This window comes from Mirounga leonina, unplaced genomic scaffold (assembly GCF_011800145.1).
Source record: "Mirounga leonina isolate KUSES-001 unplaced genomic scaffold, KU_Mleo_1.0 Mir_224, whole genome shotgun sequence".
Classification (NCBI taxonomy): Eukaryota; Metazoa; Chordata; class Mammalia; order Carnivora; family Phocidae; genus Mirounga; species Mirounga leonina.
The window spans coordinates 20,472,488-20,485,307 of NW_023270615.1; the positions used below are offsets into that span (position 1 = coordinate 20,472,488).

Genomic DNA, 12,820 nt, shown 5'->3' on the forward strand with positions numbered 1-12,820 from the left:
GCAAGCCCTGGCCCTCCCGGGACCCCACACCCGGGACTCACCTCCCCGGTGCCCAGGCCGCAGGTGCTGAGGTGCGGTGGGCTCGTCCCAGGGTCAGAGCCACGGTCGACGTCTGTGTCCTCACTGAGCATGTCCTCTGCCTTGTCCATGACGTCTTTCATCTGTTCGATGAACGTCTCCCGCTCTGCCTGCAGGATGAAATCGTGCTCCACCTGCAACGGGACAGGGAACGCTGCTGGGGGGCCGCGGGAGGTGGGGGGAGGCGCGTGCCGGTTCTTCCCTGGTGGATCTACTTCACTTCTGCTCTGCACTCAGCCCGAGAGGGGAGCCCCAGCCAGGCGGCTGGCTCCACGAGAGAGGCAGCCCTCGAGGTGACGGGCCAGCACCGCCTGGGGCGGGCAGCCACCTGCAGAGGCCAGGGGCCCCCCGGACAGGAGACGGCCTTTCCGGCCCGCGAAGGCACCCGACCTCACCATGTAGGTGGCGATCTCATCAGGCGCGTCCCCATCCAGGTCGAACTTGAACGTCACCATTTTGTGGTTGTGTGTCTCTAGCTGGCACTCCACCATCTTGTCGCCCGTGTTGCACACCTACGGGACACTCAGGTGCTGAGACCGGAGCAGGCCGCGTCCGGGGAGCCCTGCACCACCGGCCCGCCCTGCCGGCCACTCACGTTCAGGATGGTCAGCCGGGGGCGGCTGGCTCTCTCCTGGCGGGAGCGCGCGCGTGTTGACCGGCGGTGATGTTTCCGGGAGGCCCTGCCTTCCAGCCGCCCTCCGCCGAACGCACCCTCACAGCTGTCGCTCGTCTCTCTGCCAGAGGGCACGTCGGACCCTCCGTAGCTGTGTGGAGACCAAGAGCGTGACAGCAATCTGCAGAGAGCCTCACGCGGGAAGCGTGGATTTTCAGGAATGGCCAGAAAACCTGGAGGGCCCGAAGCCAGCCTTGACCCCACCTTCGGGGCCCCCAGCCCCTTCTGCTGCAGTTCTGTCTTGGGTAGCACTGGTGTCGTGGGGAATGGGTGGGTTGTCTGACCCGGGACCTCTGTGCTCGCTGACTCTTGACCTGTGACTCAGGCCCCACGGGCTCGCAGAAAGTGACAGAATTAAGAAAATCCTCCCCTGTGCTCAGCTTCCCCATCTGTGTACCAGCAACGGGAGCTCGACAACCCTCTGGGACTACTGCACTGGGCTACACGGCCACCGCCCGCATCCAATCCCTCCCCAACCGTGACATGTTCTGTGATGACGGGTGGCTGGCAGCCGTGGTGCCGGGGGGCCAGGGGGTGGGCCAGACTGCCCTGCCCTCCATCCTCTGCTGGCCCCCAGGCCTGCTGACTCTTTGTCCACTGCCTCTCCCTCATAGAACATCCCGGGCACCACAGACAGGCACTAGGATCAGGACACGGACGGGAGCACGAAGCAGCCAGAGCCCAGAGGACCAAGTCAGGCTTGGAAATGGGTGACACCGCTAGAAGCCCTGACTCGTGAGGGGAAGGTGCAGTGGGCGCTGGTGCAAAGCGCAGTGGGTGGGCTGAGCGCAGGGTGAGCCCACGGCCGCCCCCACCGTCCCCAGGGGCCAACGGGGCCGTTACCTCTCGCAGCTCTGCGGGGGGCCGGGCTGCTTGTCCTGGGAGGCCTGCTCCTGAAACAAAACCGCGGACAGGAGACGCGTCACGGTGGTAGAGCCGCAGACTGCTGTCTCCCCACCTCCCCGCCCGGAGAGCCGACCACGTGAGGCCGGTATGAGGGTTTTTATCTTGTGGAGTTCCTAAAGGTGACATGTTAACCCACTTTGATTTTCCCCACTGGAGAGCACATGGGCCCAGGAAGGCTTGCCACCGGCCTTCCCGCGACCCCTGAGGGAAGGCCCCGCAAATCCACGTGTAAACGCCACGCTCTCCAGCGGCATGCGTTCGAGGAAAGCCTGACATTCGGGGACAGCGGAGGACAGAACAGCGGGCCCAGGGCACACACTTCCATCTTCCCGAGCGCTTCGCGACTTCCAGAGCTGAGACCTGATACCACCGCACGGGGGGCCGCTGGGGTCAGGGTCAGGGGCTGAGCCCGAGGGCAGGGGGCACACACCTCTGGGGCCGGCTCCACCGTCAGCTGCACGGCTGGGCAGGGGCCGGTAATCCCGGGCCCGGTGAGCGGCGGTGGGCGGGTAGCAGGCGGCAGGAGCGGGGTGGTCTGGATGGGCAGGCCCTGAGAAGCAGCCACCACCGCAGGGGCCAGGGAGCTGGGGAGCTGAGGCAGCTCGGGGACAGTGGGCGGCAACGCTTCCGGCAGAGGTGGGGAGAGGACGGTGGCTGGCACAGGCGCCACGGGGACCTGGGCGGTGACATCTGTAGCGTATGGAGGCGGGTGGCCAAGCAGGATCTGGGGACACAGGGGACAGGGATGCAAGTCGGAGACTGGCCACGCCTCTGCCAAGGGTCCTGGACCAAGGCGGGCGAGCACACCCGTAGTCCCTCTCCAATACACCCACGGCCGCAGAGCGCGTTAGCACCCAGATTCGGCAGAAACTCTCGGGTCCCTGTTTGTGTACAATCAAACCTAAAACCACACTTCGTTTACGAACCCTCAGCTGAGTCCAGCTGAAGCTCCATGGGTGGCATGTACTTAGCACCAAACACGGCCCCCCACTGCCACCCAAGGGGCCTGACCCACACACTGCCCCCTTTCCCAACCTGTCAGCCACACTCAAAGAGGGACCCGGGGACCTTGGCCTTCAGTGGGCTGGACTCCTCACGGTCCCCTCTGTGACAGCTCCTGGTGGGATGGTTGAGATAAGTGGAAGGAGGGCCCCCCCCCCCCCGGTGTAGACGAGCGGGAGCCTCCATCCCGCCCTACCTCTGGGATGAGGTCAGCAACGGGCAGGCCCACTGCTAGCCCTTCTGGTGTGGGATAGATCAGCAACATGGTGCGTGGGGTCGGATACCGAAGCCGCAGCCTGGTGGCCCCATTCTCTCCTGGAAGAACCCCAGCTGCTGTGTTCAGGGGAGTCCGCTCTCAGCACAGGGAAGCCCGTGAGGTGGCCAGCCCAGCCCGTCAATAAACCACAGACAGCAGGGAGGCCACCAGGCCTGGCCGACGACCTCTGAGTTCACAGTGCCTTCTCCAGCCATCGGCTGAGCAAGCGACTCAGCGCACCAGGCTGGCAAGGCAGCAAGGCACCAGGCCAGGCCCTGACACCGCAGATCCCAGGCCTCCGCTCGGCCCTTCCCTTGGCTTTCCCCAAACAGCCCTGACCTGTGAACGGGCGTAAGCCCGAGTAACAGACTGGCAGGTGCTCATGCAATCAGGCACCAGACCGCAGCACCTCCTCACACCTGGTCATCAACCCAAACTACCCCTCCCTTCGCCAAGAACAAATCCTTTCTGGAATCAGACACTGAGAGTCGACGGCCCAGAGAACCCATGTGCTCTCAGGACGGGGAGTCTAATTCCAGACTGGATCCAGACTGGGTAAGTGCAGGGTGATGCCTGGACCCTCCACGCGGTCTGGGGACAGAGCTCCACCACGAAGCCTAAAGGGGGCCACTGGCCCCACCACACGGGAGAGTCTAAGCTCGGAAGGCCAAGGGCTCGCTGCAGGCACACAGCGGTTGAGGCTGAAAGCCAGGTGGGGGTGGTCCCCCAGGTGAGAGGCCCCCAGGAAACAGGCTGCAAGGTGGAGGGGCTCCCAGGCGAGAGGCCCCCACTCCGGCCCCTCTCCTCGCACAAAGCTGGAAAACAGCCCTGGAGCTCCAAACCACACGTGGGCTGTGCGGCTGTGGAGCCCCGGGGAGGCCTGCCCATGCAGCAGGGCCTGTCACCCTCGTCCCGTCACCGTGAGCATGGCAAGCAGCCTGAGGTCCCCACCGGACCCAGACGTCCTCCTCGTCTGCTGTGTGCCCCTCAGAGCCCTGTCTGCCTCACTGCCTGGCTGCTGAGATGGGGGTGAGCCCACGCCGGGGCTGCCAGGCCCCGCGCAGGGACGGCAGGTGCCCTGACGCCCACCATGCCGCCACAAGCAGCTGCAACGGACCTCGGAGGGCCCGACGGGGGAACCACAGTCACCCCAATTCCCGCAGCTCTGGGGGAGGCGGGCGTCCTACACGCTGGAGACGCCACGCCCAGGAACAGGCCTGCCCTCCCGCCCCCGCTCTGCCCGGGTCAGGGTGCTGAGGAGCAGAGGCCGGGGCCCTCCCGCGCGCGCCCCACAGTCGGACGCTAAGACATGGCCCGGCACCCGGAGGGCGGGCCTGCGTGGCAGGCGGATTACCTGGCTTCCCGCCCCGCCCGCGGGAGCAGCCTGCTCGGGGAGGCGCGCAACGCTTGGCTGGTGGGGCTGCGGCAGGGCGGGGGGCGCCAGCCGCGCGGGGGCGGCCCGCGCGCTCTGCGCCGCGTGGAGGGGAGAGGCGGGCACGTCGCCGGGCACCACCTGCGCGCAGGCCGCCGGGTGCGCGGGCCGGGCCGGGAGCGGGGCCACGGCAGCAGGGTGAACGGGCAGGGCGCCCGCGGCCAGCAGAGGGACGGCGGCGGCGCCGGCTGCCGCGTTGGGCACAACGGTCCGGCCCGGCCCAGCCAACGGCGCCCCGGCCGCGAGGGGCAGCTTGGCGGGCGGCGCGGGCAGGGCGGCGGCGCCGAGGGGGAGGCTCGGCACGATGACGGCGGGAGAGAGATACTGAGGGGGCCCGCCGGCGGCCGGCAGGTCGGGGAGAGCTGCGGGGAGGCCGTCCACGGGGGCCAGGGGCGCGAAGGGCGGCCCCACGGGAAGCGGAGGCACCTGGAAGAGACGGAGGCGCCGGCGTCAGCAGGCCTCTGCCCCGCCCGCCGCACGCCCGACCGCGCGGAGGACCCGACCGCGAACCCGGGCCACACGGCGCTTCGGAGGGCACCCCAGGCGCCGCGGCCGGCCCGCACGGCAGGCGGCTGCAGGGACGGCGGGGGGCTCCGCCCGGGCTCGCAGGGCCCACCAGCTCCGCAGCTGGCGCGTCTTCGGAGGGCCAGGACGTCAGGGCCACCAGACCGGCCCTGAGGGTCTGAACACACGGAGACCAAACTGCGTTGGGCCGCGGCAGGGCAGCATGTCCTTGAGCGCCCACGGGCCGGGAGCGGGCCTCTCCCGAAGCGGAGCTCTGGAAACTTGGTCTGGTCTCGCATCCTGGAGGCGCCTGGCGCCTGACCTCGTGGAGTCAGCGCTCCAACCCTTCAGACTCTCCAGTAGTTCTGTCTCTAAACCTTTCTGGTGGGGGCGCCTGGGGGGCTCAGTCGGTGAAGCGCCGCCTTCGGCTCAGGTCGTGGTCCCGGAGTCCGGGATCGAGTCCCGCGTCGGGCTCCCTGCTCGGCGGGGGTCTGCTTCTGCCTCTGACCCTACCCCACTTGTGCTCTCTCTCTCTCTTAAATAAAAAAAAATCTTCAATAAAATAAATAAACCTTTCTGGTGGCCGGCACACAAACTCCATCACGTGATACGCGCCTCTGCGCAATTAGAAAGCAGCTGCCGTGCGCGAGCCGACTTCTGTGTACTGGACGGTGAAAACAACCTGATGTGGCTGTGATGGGGACGAGGCCCGGTGACAGAAAGAAACTTCCGGATGGTGCCCGCAAAGTGCAGGGACACTCACGTCTTCAAACGAGGCAGCACGTCACGGCCCAGTCCCACCGCCACGATGTGATGGACCCATGAGATGGAAGCCGTGGATGGCACCACGCACCATCCAGAGTCACGGGTCACTTGAAGCTGTGGACACCCCAGGACCACGGTCAGCACAGCCTGGGTGGCTCCGTGACGGACAGGGTCTGTAGCGTTGTGCTCCACCCTGGCTCCTCCGGCCCTGACCCGGGACCAAAGCTCTCCCTGGCCTGGATGGACATGCTTGGGGAAGATGCCAAGGGCAGGTGGGCACGGCCGCCCCCCCGCAGGGAGCGCTCCGACCTGTGGACCCACGAGCACTTGCAGCCGGAGGACAGAGTGGCCAGCCAGGCTGGGGATGCGGACAAGGTGGGGCGGGGCGGGGCTACCTGAGCAGGCACTTGAGAGAGCGGCCGCAGATGTGCCGGTGGCATCTGGAGGGGCTTCAGCTGAGCAGGGGCCAGCACCTGGGACGTCGGAGCGAGGTAGGGAGGCAGGTGGGGGGGCACCGGCTGGAGAGGGCCCACAGACGGTGCGGCCAGGACAGGCGGCAGGGGCGCCGGCTGGGCCAGCGGAGGAGGCTGGGGAGAGAGGGGGCTTCTCTTAGACCCACGTCCTGCTGAGACACCCCCCCACCACGTGCCTAGACATGACCGAGAAAATCGACTCCCACACACACATGCACACACACACACCCAGCCTGGAGCCCGACACACGCAGATCTGGGGGAAATACTCCGCGTAAGCGGTGCCCCTCCAAGTGCTATGGATCCAGGAACCCCCACTCCCACCTGCACCCCAGGCCCCAGGGAACCGCAGAGAAGGAGCAAAGGGGGCCCGGGCCCAGGCCCACCTGAGACCCACAGGCCCTGGGCCAGCAGATCTCACTGCCCACCCACACCGGGCTGGAAAGACTGAGGCACCCATGGGTGGGGCCAAGCAGGGGCAGCCCACACTCACCTGGTGGCCAGGGGGTGCAGGCTGGCCTGGGCCGGTCGGCACGGGGGCGAAGCTTATGGCCGGCTCTGGGAAATGCTGCTGTGGGAGCGGAGGGTGGGCTGGGGGCGGGATGGAGCCCACCGGCAGGCCAGGCTGCAGAGAGCACGGATGACCACGCTCACCAGCTGCCCGGAGGCCCCCACCTGGCTTGCACGCCACAGCTCCTGGGCCCCGTCCCTCACTCCCTGAGCCTGTCACCCTAGCTGGGACGTTTCCCTAGGCCCAAAGCTTGGCACAGGTGAGATGTGGCAGCCCCTAAGCTGAGAATGGCCACTGCTCCTAACCAAGGAATGTTCTGGAACTTCAGCTCCACAGGATATTATGCAACTGTGAGAAAAGAACATCCTAAGGGGCTTTGCAGAACCAGGGAGAGACACTGTTCCAACGTGCGGTGGGAGAAAGATACAGACGCACTTGCTTTCTGTCTACAGGACCGGATGAAACACATGCACACAGATACGTCACAAACAGGATTCGGAAGGACATGAACAATGGGGGATGGCGGCAGGATCCCCAGTGGTGTGGCCACCAGGAGAAACGGGCCGCGGGCCTGAGTCCTCACTGCCAGCAGCAGCCCAGACACGGCCCAGGAAAGAGCCCGAAATCTGAGCACTGGGTGTTGGATGCTATCAAGGAACAGCTGCTAATGTGTTCACTTTTAGGTGTAATAAGGCGGTCGGAGTCTGTTTTCAAGAATCTCGATCCCACAGAGATACGGACTGAAATCCTTACAGGCAAAACGTCTTTCTGGGGTTTCCTTAGAAATACTGGGGCTGCGGAGGAAGCAGGTGTGAACATGGGGAGGGCGTGTGAGGCGGAGGGCCCAGGCCTCCACACCGACCCGAAAGGTCCTCTGGTTTTCTGGGGACTGGGACCTTCCACTCACTACATCCTCCACAGTAAATGCTCCGCGAGAGCAGCATAAGGAGGGACGTTTATCTGAAGCCACAGTGCAGAATGAGCCGCGGTCCCGGGCCCCGCAGGAGGCAGCAGCTTCGGTGCCCGGAGGCCTCAGAGTGACTGGTGCGCAGACTCCTCCATCAGCCCCGGGGGGGGGGGGGGCATCACCAGGGCAACCCTCCTGGAGGCCCTGATGCACCCCGGGGACCCCCACGCCCCCCCGCCTGTCCCAGGGGACTGTCCGCAAACAGGCAGGGACACGGGACAGAGTGCTCTGGCCTCGCCCGTGTGGGGTGCATCCGGCCCGGCGCCACGAGGGCCTGCGTGGAGGGTAACGGTGGCCAGGGAAGCCCGACCCTGCACCTAGGAGGGAGGGGGCCAGCGGAACATTCCTGCTCCGCCCCGGGACTGGCCGCCCAAGGCCAAGCCGCCCCACTCCGGGGCGACAATCCGCCTTTTCCTAAACAAGTTCCTCCCGCCGTTTAAAATCCGTGTCACTTCATCTCAAGAAACCAGCAAAGCAACAAACGGCAGCTGGACATCAGTCTGGGCTCCCGGCAGCGGAGGCAAAGGCGCTGGCCGCCGCAGGGGACAGGGCCGGAGCCCAGGCAGCACCAGGACGGCGGGGGCCTGGGGCCCAACTGTCCCTCCGGAACCTCCCCGGCCCACTCAAGGCCGGCGCTCTGCAGCTGGCCTCCTGGGACTGGGAAGCCTGGGCCCTATCTGCTTCCTCCAGCATGAACAGAAGCGTTGAAGAACGAACACCACACGTGACCCCCTGTCCTAGCTACGCCCGGGTCGCCGTCGGGCCAGGTCTCCACATCACAAACCACCCCCCAGGTTTCTCCAATGTCACTGCACTCTTTCCGCGATCCTGCCACTCTCCCACTTCTGGGATCTGGTGGAGAACGGCCAGGAGCTACTGAACTCAGCGGGGTGGACACGGGCTGGACGCTCCTCTGGGACCCCAGCCCGGCCGCAGGGCCAGACCCTGCCAGGTCCGTCACAGTTCTGAGGCCCCGGCTGTCCCTGGGCTCTGTGTTTGTACTCTCTCACCTGCTGCAGCCTCCAGTGACCTTCGAGGGCGGCCCGCCCGGGGGGCCTGACCACAGGCCGCTGCAGCCTGGACGGCCCGGGGGACACGGGGCCACGGGCACAGGGTCTCTGCCCGAGGGGGTGGGCTGACTCACCGTGGCAGGCTGCTGGTAGGTCCCCAGAGAGGGCAGGCTGTAGGGCAGGACCGGGCCGTCGCTGACGCTCACCGGGGGGCTGCACACACACTGGGTGGGGGGCGGTGCCGCATCTGCCAGCGAGCCCAGCACCACACTCTGCTGGCTGCTTTGTGAGTCCGAGTACACCGTGGAGCCCTGGCCACTGTCGAAGGTGCTGTCCGCTGGGGAGGACAAGGGCACGGCTCAGAGTGGACATCCCCAAACATCAGCCCCACGGCACTCCACCCAAGTCTCAGGAGCGCGAACAGGCTCAGACACGATGCTCTGCTGGTCTGTGCTCTTCTGCAAACTAGGCTTGGTCGCACTCCCTGGTCACCTGAGTCCTAAGTGCATGTCATTCTGGACCACAGACCCTAGGATGCAGGGGGCGGGGGCTGTAACCCACCCGGAGACACCCTGGCGCCCCACCCCAACACCACCTGGCGTCTGGGGGTCACCCACATGGGTGCCACGAATCCTGGGTGGGCCCCTTACACAATCCTCGGCAGGAAGCACAGTCACGTCCACCCCGGCTGCAGACAGGGACCTCACCTGTCCCCTGACCAGGCCTTGAGAGTGAGAGCTCAGTGAGCTCTTCAAAGGCGTGAGGGGTCTCCTGTAGGAGGCTGATGGCAGGCATGCCCAAGTCAGGAGAAGCTAGAGTCACCTGTATTTCATGGGGAGGGACTCTGACCAGTTTCACCACCACAGCAAGGAGCCCGAAGCAGGAAGAGCTGGGTCCAAACCCAGTCCTCACGACACGGGCCCGGGTCTAACCTGGCTGGAGAACGGGGCTGACGAGGCCCCCACCCCGCAGAGAGGCTGACAGGGGGACCCAGAGGCTCTCCAGCCCGAGGAGGCCTCCCAGAGGCCAGCCTCCCCTGCACCTGCGGTCACAGTCCATCAGCGCGGGCCACCGTGGACAGAGCCACCCACCACACACGAGGCACAGCCCACGGCCACAGGCTCGCCTCCCCAAGACGCACCTAGGAAGACAAACCGCCCCCGAGGCCAGGCCAGCGAGCAGGGAAAGCAGAACCCTGCATGAAATGGCACTTCCAGAAGCTGCACGCACACCAAGACTTGCCACCCACGCACCGAGCACTTCAACGCAGGCGCCTTCCAGGGCGCCAGCATCGCGCCCATTTGTGATTCAAGCAAATGGAGTAAAAGGGAATCCCACTGGCTTTACATCAAAATAATCTGTCCCAGGGGCCGATCAGGGCATATTTCAACCTGGGAAGACACGCGAACGCCAAGGTCTCATTGCACAGAACCAACCCAACCAGCGGCTCCGACTTAGAGTGAGGAAGCTGGCAGTCGATTTTACCTACACACAGAGACAGAGAGACAGACAGACAGACACACAGAGAAAGAGAGAAACAGATAGATACTCAGAGACACACAGAGACAGAAGTAACAGAGAAAGAGACACAGAGACAGATAGAAACAGACACACAGAGACATGTAGACAGAGACACAGAGAGAGAAAGACACGGAGACAGAAATACAGAGATAGAAACACAGAGACAGACAGAGACACAGAGGGAAACACAGAAACAGACAAACTGTGTGAGCAAAAGGGAAACGTGTACAAACTTGGCAAATGTCACATAAACCAACTCTAACCATACACACAGCACTGTAAATTTTTAAAGGGTATGTGTTTGTTATTTCTATAATTAAAAATTCATTTAGGGCGCCTGGGTGGCTCAGTCGTTAAGCGTCTGCCTTCGGCTCAGGTCATGATTCCAGGTCCTGGGATCGAGCCCCGCATCGGGCTCCCTGCTCCATGGGAAGCCTGCTTCTCCCTCTCCCACTCCCCCTGCTGTGTTCCCTCTCTCGCTGTGTCTCTCTCTGTCAAATAAATTAAATAAATAAATAAATAATTTAAAAATCGTCTTTAGGGGCACCTGGTGGCTCAGTCAGTTGAGCATCCAGCTCTTGGTTTTGGCTCAGGTCATGATCTCAGGGTCGTGGGTGTCTGGCTCTTCGCTCAGTGGAGAGCTGCCTGGGATTTTCTCCCTCTCCCTCTGCCCCTCCCCCCGCCCAGACACGCACACTTTCTAAAAATAAATTTAAAAAACAAAAAATTGAAAAATTAAAAAATCGTCTCTAAACCTACCGCAGCCGCTGGGTGCTGGCCCACACCCTCTCGCTGAGCCTGATGTGGGCTGAGGTGGCTAGCTCTCACACCACGTGGTGGAGAATCCTACCGCGATGTTCGCCGTACCTTCCGCTGTGCGCATGTCTGCCCGCCCATCGGGTCCCTTCCCCAGTGATGTGTGCGCAGCCTGGAGTCCCATCATTTCACCTTTACAAGGCGCAGAGTTTTCAGGCCATCCCCACACACTGAGGCCAGAGGGACAGCCGAGCACGGGCCAGAGCACAGTGCAGACGCGTGTGTGGGGCGTGTGGGGTGCGGGGACACGGAGGTGCGTGTGTGTGCGGCATGCACATGGGTGCAGGTGTATGTGTATGCACACGCATGTGGGTGTGTGAGCGATCAGACGTGCACGTTACTTTCGGAAGTTACCACTAAGAGGTAACGTCAGCGGCCTCTGGGGAGGAGCACTAATCGGCCTTTCCTGCACACCCTCTTGTACTGTTTGAATTTTACACAACGTGTAATTTACAGAAAGCACCGCAAACGAGTGAAACACGTTTTGAGAGTGTGGCTGCCGTCGAAGCGGGAGAGCCGCTGAGAGTCGACAGGAAGAGGACATCTGCGACAGACCACCCACCCACACTGAACCCGCCTGCGATCCCTGTCTGTACGGTGGGCTGGGCCAGTGCCGGGACCCCCGCCCACAGCAGAGTGTGGTGGTCTCTCCGTTGCCGCCTGGAAACTGTCCCCCTGACAGTCAAGTTTTTAAAGTGGGAAGTGGCGTGTCATGAGGAAAGCTTTTTCCAACACGAAGTGTATGCTCATTAATTAATTTTTTGGTCTGTCGAAAAATGGAGCGATGATGTAGTGACTTTATTCTCTGAGGAAACCTGAGCAGGTCGGAAGGAAGCCAACGGCAAGCAAACGGTCTCCAAGTGACAGGCAGCTACTGGTTTGAATTTAAATAGCCTACTTTGAAGAACATTAGCTATGATTTTAATGATAAATGAAGTATGTGCCTATTAAGTAAATTGAAGAGGCTATTTTGGTCTCTCGACATGAACAACCTGAAAGAGCGGCCTGGGCAGGCTAAGTTCTACTTGGCACTTATTCACGGGATGGACAGGAAACGCCACGTCCTGATCCTCAGCTCACAGCTGCATTTTTAGGCCACCGAGGGCAAAGGTCAGGACACCGTTCTGCCTGGACGTGCAGAAAACGCTGGATCCTCCCTCCCAGTGTTCTGAGATTCAGCGTGATTCCCAGCAACCCACCGCTGACACTCTGGGAAATGTGGTAAAGGTTTCAGAGGTCGGGTACTACAAGGGGCATGACCTTGGGGACAGATAATCCCAATGGCAATGGTCACGGCTCAGAGCATCATGACCGCTGGAGACCACAGCCATCCGTGGCCCCAGGGCAACAGTGTCCCTGCGGGGATGCCCCACCAGGCACAGGACTGACGTCCCCTGCACGGAACAAGGAGCCGGACGGAGCGCTCCATCCCGTTGGCTTGGGGCACGGGAGGCTCTGGATCTGTCTGCCCGTTTGTCCCCACCTGTCCTGAGAAGCTGGGCTTCGGGGAGCCAAAGACACCCCAGGGCCCGCCCCCGGAAGAAGGCTCGCCGATACCTGCGTCCACGCCCGCGGCGTGCACAGGGCTTGAGGGTGCGGGGAGGGCGGCACTCACAGGCCAGGGAGGTGGCGCTGGCCGGCAGCGCGGTGGGGAGGAGGTGCTGGTCCGCCTCAGGTTCCTCAGGCTCCGGCGGGCCGCCCTGCGCATGATAGGTCACCTGGACCTGCAGGGGTGCAGGTGGGCCCCTGGCCTTGTCAGGGCTGCCTGGGTCCCGCTGCTCTGGGGGCTGCAGAGCCGGCCAGATCCTCTCCCGCCGCCACTGGATCAATGCCACACGGTCGCGGATGGACTTGGCCACAATCTTCACGTCACTCTCGTGAAAGAATCCCGACTCGATCTGCAAAGG

At 63.5% G+C, this 12,820-nt stretch overlaps 1 protein-coding gene across 1 annotated transcript in view; it reads right to left on the reverse strand.

The window, feature by feature from the left end:
• WNK2 (WNK lysine deficient protein kinase 2) overlaps window positions 1-12,820 on the reverse strand; it is a 128,360-nt gene that overhangs the window by 69,377 nt on the left and 46,163 nt on the right. The window contains 10 exon segments of the mRNA XM_035028982.1: window positions 42-212; window positions 474-590; window positions 674-842; window positions 1,595-1,644; window positions 2,088-2,381; window positions 4,270-4,773; window positions 6,012-6,203; window positions 6,582-6,713; window positions 8,711-8,913; window positions 12,529-12,811. Of these exon segments, the coding sequence (XP_034884873.1) occupies window positions 42-212; window positions 474-590; window positions 674-842; window positions 1,595-1,644; window positions 2,088-2,381; window positions 4,270-4,773; window positions 6,012-6,203; window positions 6,582-6,713; window positions 8,711-8,913; window positions 12,529-12,811 (2,115 nt within the window).